This window comes from Nycticebus coucang, chromosome 3, assembly GCF_027406575.1.
Source record: "Nycticebus coucang isolate mNycCou1 chromosome 3, mNycCou1.pri, whole genome shotgun sequence".
NCBI classification, from domain to species: domain Eukaryota; kingdom Metazoa; phylum Chordata; class Mammalia; order Primates; family Lorisidae; genus Nycticebus; species Nycticebus coucang.
Genome location: NC_069782.1, coordinates 67,183,538 through 67,192,257, shown reverse-complemented (window position 1 = coordinate 67,192,257; position 8,720 = coordinate 67,183,538). Strand labels below are relative to the sequence as shown.

Below are 8,720 nucleotides of genomic sequence, written 5' to 3'. Positions count from 1 at the left end.
GTCCAGCTAAAGAACCCATACTTGCAAGGTTCACATGACCTTGTCCCAAAACTGGGCGTTAGTTGATCCATTCATAAGCATTTATTGAGTGCTGACTGAGTGCTCAGTGCTGGGGGGAGATGGCAGCTGTGAGCAGTACAGTTGACAGGGCTGTCAACTTGATAAAGAGGATAGGGTGCCTTCCTCAAGGGTGGGTGGGAGGGATTTTTGTGTTCCCTGGCCAGCTCCAAAGAGCCACCCCCCCTACACACCTACACACACACACACACACACACACGCACGCACGCACACAGCCAGGCTAGGAAAAGGCCTAGGGGCAGGCCTTCATAGAGTAGATCTTCCTGGAAATCCAGCCTCCATTAAGCCTGAGTCCACATCCTCCAGCGAAGGCAGCCTCTTAGGTGGAAGTGGAGGGACAGCAGGAGGGCGAAGGTCCAGAAGATTTCCCAGCACCTTTAGAACCTGGATGTCAAGGCAGAGGAGAGAAACAACCACAGAGAATGATTCAATCCTCCTGGAATACCCTGGGTTGGGCCTACATGGCTGCAGGGGCTCTGGCACCACCCAGGGGCTGCTCCTAAGATAGCAACCAGCAACATTCCTGGCTCGGGTGGGACCCAGAGTCAGAGACAAAGCACAGGAATTCTGATTATGGGCACCATGCTGCCTCCTTGTGGTCACTGGGCTCCCCAGATTTGTTACACCAGAACATGGTAGCCTTTCTGTGGCAATCCGTGCCCCACCCTCTAGTCCTGGGAAGCAAGTTTTCCTGTTCTCTAGGACGGGGAAAAAAAAGAAAAATCTGAGATCATTAGCTTTCCAAATTGACAATAGTCCCTACTCAAACCTCACAGGGAATACTATCTTCGTTTGGAGGTAGACTTTTCACACTTAACCCAATGTCCACTGCCATTCTGCAGGATGGGGAGGACTCTGTCTCTTGTCACCTTGAAGAGCTCACAGTCCCATGCCAGAAGCGGCACCCAGCTGCACAGCTGACTCAGACCTACTCTCCTCAAAAGCCAAAGGGGTTTCTCTTTAAAAACTCCACAGGAACTGAGATCTTTTGTATCTATGATAGTAACCACTGAGATTTCAGCCCCGGGCTGCTTTTAAGCTTTGGTCCCAGGAGCAGGTTAGAAATGCAGCCGCCTGGGCCCCACCCACACTTAGGGGATCACAATCTGCATTTCATTAACAAGACGTACAGACTGAGTACAGTCTGCTGTGGGCACCCTAAACTTCAGCCCCAGCTGTCCTCCTGAGCTAACCCCCACACAACAAATTCAAAACAGGCGTACCTGTCCAACCTACTGTTTCTCCAGTGGTGGGGCCCTTCTCTCCTCCCTGCCTTGGATTCCTCCTCCTGAAGGGCCACATCAGCTTCCACTGCCCTTGAACCCGGTTAGCTATGGTCTAGCTTGCTCTAACATGCTGACCTGGTTTCACCCCATGGCTCGTGAGTGCCCAAGTTCAATAAATGACTCCAAAGGCCCAAAAGGACCTTCACTACCCCCTGAAATGACACCTCCCCCTCTACCTTAACAAGTACATACTTCCTCAACCTAGGCACTCTGAACTTTGGTAAGGTTCTGAACAAGTAGGAATGCCTGGGCGCCCTCAAAAGAACTGAATCAGAAGTCACTTCTTCCACGACACCTTCATCTGAGTGAGGTGCTTCCTCTAGCACCTGACTCAACCCTCAGCACCATCTTGTTCACTGCAGCCCAGCCCAGCACGTGGCACAGAACAGTCACGCATACTATTTGCCAAATGAATGAACAAATGAGGAATCAGGGTTCAGAGAGGCTGAGTAACTCATCGCAGGCCACACAGCTCTTAACTGCCAAGTGGAACCAGAATCCCTGCTACACCTGCCAGCGATTCCACTGCTATGCCCCAAGGTCTTGCTGCCAGACAGCTCCACACCTGGGAAAGGATGGCATTTTCCCCCATGGGCCCAGAGAGGGAGACTGACTTGCCCAATATTACACAGCAAACCCTGTCCCAGCTTCCCTACCCTGGCAACACTTCTAGAATGCTGTTCTAAGCTCTCTACACAGATGATCTCCCCCAAACCCTCAGAGGTGGATACTAGTGGGTCCTGGAACAGGTCCCCTCCACAGCAGGTTCCCCAGCCACCTGTGCAGGCACCTGCTCCTCCTCCTCCTCTGCGGTGGCCCGAATCCTGTGTCTTCGCCTTGTCAGGCCGGGCCAGCCTTTTGCCTGCAGAGTTTCGGGTAGTGTAGCTGTAGACGGAGGTATAGCCCTGGCTGGTGAGTGGGCAGAAGCGCCGGGTGTGGGCACGTTCCCGGGTGGCGCCGCATTGAGGACACACGTAGTCACGCAGGATGGGGCACAGCACTCTGCCCGCCTCATCCTTCAGCACGTGGGACTGGTAGATGGCCCGGGACTCGCCGTTGTGTTTGCAGAAGGAGCACAGACGTTCAGGGGCTGGCAATGATTCTGGATTGGGCTGCTGACCCTCTGGACTCGGCGTTGGCTCTGGTTGGGGGTCCAGCCTAGTCTTGGGCTCCTCTTCCCCACGTAGAGCCCCAACCAAGCGAGCCAAACCCAAGTAATCAGTCCACAGGTCAAAGGTCCCCATAGCTGGGCCACATGTGCCAGGCAGAAGGGCAGAGAGAGAAGAAGCTCCTGGCAGAGAGGGAGCTCCTGGCCCAAGTTCCCTCCTCAGCCCCTGCCCCACTGCCCCTCCCTTCCCCTCTCTGGAGCCTGGGAGTCTGGGCTGTCTATTCCCTCCTTTTACCTCCAAGGGGGTGTGAAGGGGGAGGAGCAGGCTGTGGGAGGTTCTTTATGGGGGGGCTTGGTGCCCCATTAATCCACCTGCCAAAGGGATATTTGGTCTCTGGGTGGGCTGGGTGACAAGAGAACACAGGCTGCAAGGGGGACCTGGAGATGTAGCACCACATACTCCAACACACACTGAGGGGGGGGGCTACCTTACCTCCCCCTCGTAAGAGGTTGCCCCTCCAGCCTCCAGCCCCAGTGGGTGATGGGGTGGGAACTCCATCTCCAAAGACTAGCATTGACTGACCAGTAACTTAGTAACTTCTTTCTTCCTTCCTTGGTCTGGGGAGGGGTTGCGGGGGGAGATATGCTGAAGCTCCATCTGTCTCTGGAAGGAGGGCAGCCCCTGGCTCAAGGGCTAGAGTGACAAGATCCACCCTCCCCATTTCTGGCTTCCTTCTGGGAGTTTTCACATCCATTGTCTTAGTGGAACTCCCATTTAATGTATGAACAAATTGAGGTTTGAAGTTTAAATCTGCCTCCTCCTTCCAGTTGCTGGAGTCCCCTGACTGGGTGTGGGGCTGGATGTTGGGAGGCAGCAGATCCCTAGCCTAACATGGAGTGGGGGTGAGAAAGAACACTGGGATAAGGGAAAGCAGAAGCCCAGTTGGGCTAATAGGACCCCCAGCCCCTCAGGAATCACCAACCTGACTCCAGACTGAAAGCATCCACCTGTGCCAAGATGTCCAGACACCAAGGGTCTGGGGACACCCAGCTAGGAGGGTAGAAAGCTGGGTTTAGGACTTGGACACAAGAAGAGGGGCTGTTCCATCCATCTACCTATCCATTCATTCAAGAAACCTTCACTGAGCCCTCAGGGGAGCAGAATTAACCACCCCCTTTTAGAAAGGGCTTCTAATTGCCGGCCCCCAGCTTCTGATTACCTCACCCTCACCTCTGGGATCTATGCCTAAAGACAGTCTGTGTCCACTGAAATCCCAGACACCATCCCCTCTCTCCAAGGGTCCCACCGTGGCAGAGAAAGGAATGGGCTGAGTGATTTTGGGGGGTGAGTTGGTCTGCATGCCCTTCTCATTCCCCTTAGGCCATGTCCAGCCCAGCCACAGTGACATTCATCCCCCGGTGGGTCTGGCCTTGGTCCTCACAACCCACCGACAACAATGAATGTTGATTGTGACCTTCCCTGTGGCCTAAGGGAGAAGAGGTGCTCAGGCTAGATTAGTGGCTCCCTGGCCCCCCAGATCTGGAAGATGGAGGTTACAGATGGCTGGACAAGAGAGGACGGTTGTTCCAGGCCTCGGGGTCCACTCAACGGTCGATGGTTTGCCTGAGCTGCCCAAACTCACCGACAGGTTGAATGTTCCCCCAAACCCTTGGCAGATCTTAGGGACCTGGAGTTGGGGGAGAAGCAGCAGGGAACCAGATAGTATGGGGAAGCAGAAAAGGGAGTTAAGGGTCCCACTGACTTTCATAAATCACCAAACAGTTATTATGTGGTGCCAATTGTCTGCTCCTAGGTCTGGGAAAAACAAAAGACAAATATAACAGTAAATATTTATGTGGCCTTTGCTACATAGATGTAGCAGTGCTCTCTTCAGTTTACTCAAATAATCTTCAAAGCAGCCTTGGGAGGTGCAGCTACTGGGGAGACTGAGGCCAAAGGGCACTGCTATAGGGAGAGATGGAGGAGGGATTCCAAGAAGTGGCCCCGGGAAGTCTGGCAGCCAGGAGTTCTGGCCACCCGGGGGCATTGATGCAACATAAAGATAAACAAGTCATTTTAATACAATGTAATACCTTCCCTGAGCTTCACTGTGTTCCGGGGCACATTGTTTATGAATCACAACAACCCCCCAGGGGTTGTAGGCCATCTTGACTTTGAAAGTGGGTGTTGGGGGTACCACAGGACAGGGAAAATGCCTCTGCCTGCCTGCGGAGTCTCAGAGCATCTGAACTTGGATCCTTCTGGATTCAGCGCCCCAGCACATAGCTATGCCGCCAGGGCTGCCCCTGGGGCCTCAAAACAGGAGGTGGTGCTCCCTCCCCCAGCCTCTCCTTCTAGGGAACGCACAGAATTCGGAGCCCCCCCTCCTCTAGGGTGCCCCAGGCCTGCAGCTACTTCTCCCCCTATTGTTCAGGCAGTGACCTGGAAAAGGAGAGTGCCCCTCTATCCCCACCACCTGGGTCTGGGGACTCCGAAGACTGGAAAAGAAGGAGCATTGGAATTTCGTGGTCCCTGTCATTCCACTGAGAATAACTGGGTCCTAAAGGAATTTCAGCCATAATCGCAAGGTGGATGGAGGACCCTCAAGTGAGCTTCAATGAATTCGCTACACCCCTCGGAGATGGAGGCTGCACGCCTCCGCATAGGGCCCCGACTTCGCGCTTCAGGACCCCACCAGACAGAGCCTGCCCAAAGACCCGGATGGCACCAGCCAAGACCCGTCCTTAAAAGCCCAGTCACCAGAACACACAAATTCGACCCCCATAAACCCCTCTCTGAGCAGGTCCCCAAAGAGCCCAATTCCCCTATGGCTCCGCCCATAGAGCCTGCCCCTTAGGGTACTTCAAGTGGCTGCTCCCGGAGCCTCCAGGCCACAGACCCCGCCCCCGAAGTCATGCCTCTAAAGCTTGCTCTCACAGACCCAAAGGCACTGCATCCCTAAGGGGTACCCAAGGATGCCCCCATGGAGCCCAAACCACCTAAGGTCCACCCGGACCGAGCCCTCCCCCAAACCAAACTATCTAGGGCCCCTTGGAGCCCTATCCGAATAAGATTCGCCTTTCTGACGCGCCCGCCTATTTTCTGGAGCCCTTCCCCCACAGCCCGCCCTCTCACCATCCCTAGAGCTCGAGGTGGAACGCCCTTCCCCACCACGACCAGCAGGCCCCCATTCAGGTGGGGGGATGGGGCTGCTTCTCTTTACCCCCAACCCCCACAAAGTATCCAGGCCCTTCTGAGGAAGAACAAAGATCCTGGCCCTGAGAAGGAGAATGGCCAGAAGGGAGGAGGGTGAGTTGGGCATACAAAGGTTATCATTATAATAATGTAAGGACAGTTTGCAGACTTCTACCTATTACTAGGATGTCCATTTTATACATGGGGAGGGTGAGGCTCTGAGAATTATGAACTTCCAGTGGTTCCTCAAAAGCTTTGTTTTAGCTGTAATGGAGAGGGTGTCAGGCATTGGACATTCTGGCACACTGATGCGGGTAGCAGAGTGTCCCTAGACACTTCTGTCTGTCCCCTCTCCTCTGAGGGATTTGGCCTTGACCTGCCTAGGAAGGAGGTTCCTGTGAGGGGTATCCCCACAATACTCCTTGGGACAGGGGAAGGACCATTTGGGGGTTTGGGTTCTGATGTGAGCTAGGAGGAAAACAGGGCTGGGGCAAGAAGGCAGGGTTTAAGCTGAGGGGTGAGAACTCGTGGTCTGACAGTCTGCTTTTGTGTCCACTTGTCTCTTTGTGAGCCCTGGGGTTGCCTGACTGAGTCTGACTGTGCCTCTCACATGTTGGGTCTGGGTCTCTTGCCCTGTGCACCTGTCTCAGACTGTCCGGTTTTGCCTGTTTATGTGTCTGGCTCTTTACATCCAAGCTTCCCTCTGTGCCTGGTGACTGTCCCTCTGTGCAGCTGGGGCTGGCCCTTGGCTAGGCAGGCAGCTCTGAGGGTGTTGGGGGCCCCGCCTCTCTTGTCTGTCTGTAGCTCACTGTCTGGACCTGGGGGCCAGTCAGGCTTGGGGTTGACCGTTGCTGGGGCTTTCTGGTGGGGTGCTCATTGGGCCTCTGGTCAGTGGCTGGCTTGACTCTGAAGTTTCTCAGGGTAGGAGGTAGGGGGCGGTCTTTTACTCCCGACCCTGAGCCCTGGTGAAGAAAGGGGTGCCTTTAGGAGACATGTTCATCCTTAGTCCCTAGGACCTCTAATCACACCGGGGGCTGGGAGTGACTGAGGTCTGGGGGCAGCCTACAACTACACTGATCCTTACCCCCATTCTGAGCGCAAGTAAGGCTGGGCAGCTGGCCCAGGTCAAGGTCGCAGGTGAGAGGTCAAGGAAGCCAGATGGTAAGCAAAGAATGGAGGCAGCCGAGCGGTCATGTTGAAGAACAAGGAGTAGGGGATTTTGAGGTCAGACTCTGCAAGTGCCCAGGGAGTGTCTGGTGACCTGTGTGCCTTGTGTGTCTGTGTGTCCCTATGCATATTTCTGCATGTGTTTCCATATACATGCGTGCCCCTGTGTCCGTTATGTATGCCCTTGTGTATGTGTATGTACCCTGTGTGTGCAAATGGGCCTGGGATGAGGGGGACGTGGGGGCAGGTGGAGGTGGGAGTTAGTGTTATTGTGTGTTAGGACCTGGCATACAAAGAGCCCATTATGGGGGGTTGTGGCAACAGCAAGAGCCCTGTGGGGGGTCTCTGTGGGGTCATGCTGGTGGCCCAGACTGTCTAGACTGGCGGGTAGGGGTTCCTCATTTCATGGACACCTGTGTGGGCTCTCAGGTTCCCACCCCACCCTCCATGGGCGTCTCCCCAGCTTCCTTTCCAGCTGCTGGAGTTGTTCACACTGGGATCCTCAGACAAGGGGTTCTTCTATCCCACCCAACTTGTGGGCAGTGGGTGGGTTGGGAGCTGGAGCTTCCTTTCCAGACCCACAGGATGTGGGGCCAGGGGTGGGGGAGGCCAGAAGGCTCTGGCTGTTCTTAAGTTGGGGGATATGGAGAGGCTTAGTTGATGGGAAATTCAGACACTTCTGAGGCTTATGGTGCAGGGTGACCTGGGGCTGTGTCAGAGTGGCTCTGTCTGCACAGACTCTTGCAGCTTCTTCCTATGGTTCTGTTCATGAGAGGCTTCCAGTCCGAGCTACTCTGCCAGGCAATTTGAGGGGTTCTGTGGGTGTCTGTAAGTTCCCCTATAAAATGCCAGGTCTGGGAGGGCAGCAATTTTATACTTGCTCACTGCTGTATCCCCAGTGCCACCATACTGCCTGGTACATAACAGATGCGTAATAAGCAAGTAGTGGGCTTGAGAATGTCTGGGTGTCCTGTGCCATTTCCTTGTGGGTCTGTGTGCGCATACGTTATTGTGTGCATGTGTGTGTGAGAGAGAGTGTTATTGTAGGTGTGCAAGTGTCTGGGTGCATAGGCAAGTCAGAGTAGGTTACTGTAGGTATATGCACATTCAGGTCTTCATAGCTCTTTGTGAGTGACAGTGTCATTGTAGGTATTAAGGGAGGGTCCATTTTTTTTTTTTTTTGAGACAGAGCCTCAAGCTGTTGCCCTGGGTAGAGTGCCGTGGCATGACAGCTCACAGCAACCTCCAACTCCTGGGCTTAAGTGATTCTCTTGCCTCAGCCTCTCAAGAGGCTTGGGACTACAGGTGGGAGGGTCTATTTTACTGTGGGCAACCGAGCATCAGTGTGTGTGGCTGTTTTTGTGGCGTCCTTTGTATCTATTCAAGATTACTGTGACCTGTCAGATGTGTTTCTGTAGGCCTTGTACCATATGTGTGCGTGACTGCGAACAGGTGTGTCCTGTGTGCAGGGAGGGCATGTGGATATCTCGTGTGTGTGTCCCATTTATTATTGTGATTAATGGTGTCTGTGTTTGCCTGTGTTTGGGCCTTCACAAATCTGTGGTTGTCACTTTTACTCTGGGTGACAGTCTGTGGGTAAGTGCCATTTGTCTTTGTGTTGGTGTTATGTGCAAGGCTGTGTCAGTGTTGTGGCCACTATTGGTAGTGGCTGCATTTTTCAGTGTAGCAATGTCTCAGTGGGCATCAGCTCTGGATGTTTGAGGCCTTGTGGGTGATGTGTGCGCACGTGGCAATGTTATTGTGGGTGACTCTGGGTCTGTGTGTGTCAGCATTACTTTGGGTGGGGATGATATGTGGGGATGATATGTGTCTGTGTACAGTTTGTGACTATTGGGGTCTTCTCAGCAACTTGGGAATATCTAAT

At 53.9% G+C, this 8,720-nt stretch overlaps 1 protein-coding gene across 2 annotated transcripts; it reads right to left on the bottom strand.

Annotated features, from left to right (window-relative positions):
- Positions 1-85: 85 nt before the first annotated feature.
- On the bottom strand, positions 86-6,384 carry NANOS3 (nanos C2HC-type zinc finger 3). Of its 2 annotated transcripts, none has more exons than XM_053584763.1 (2): positions 2,143-6,384; positions 86-462 (listed from the first exon to the last, which is right to left on the bottom strand). In XM_053584763.1, exons 1-2 carry the CDS (start codon positions 2,606-2,608, stop codon positions 398-400), a joined length of 531 nt encoding a protein of 176 aa, XP_053440738.1. In that variant the 5' UTR covers positions 2,609-6,384; the 3' UTR covers positions 86-397. The 2 variants fall into 2 exon arrangements, with proteins under 2 accessions (XP_053440738.1, XP_053440740.1); XM_053584765.1 differs by having other exon boundaries at positions 2,155-6,384.
- Between the last annotated feature and the right edge of the window lie 2,336 nt (positions 6,385-8,720).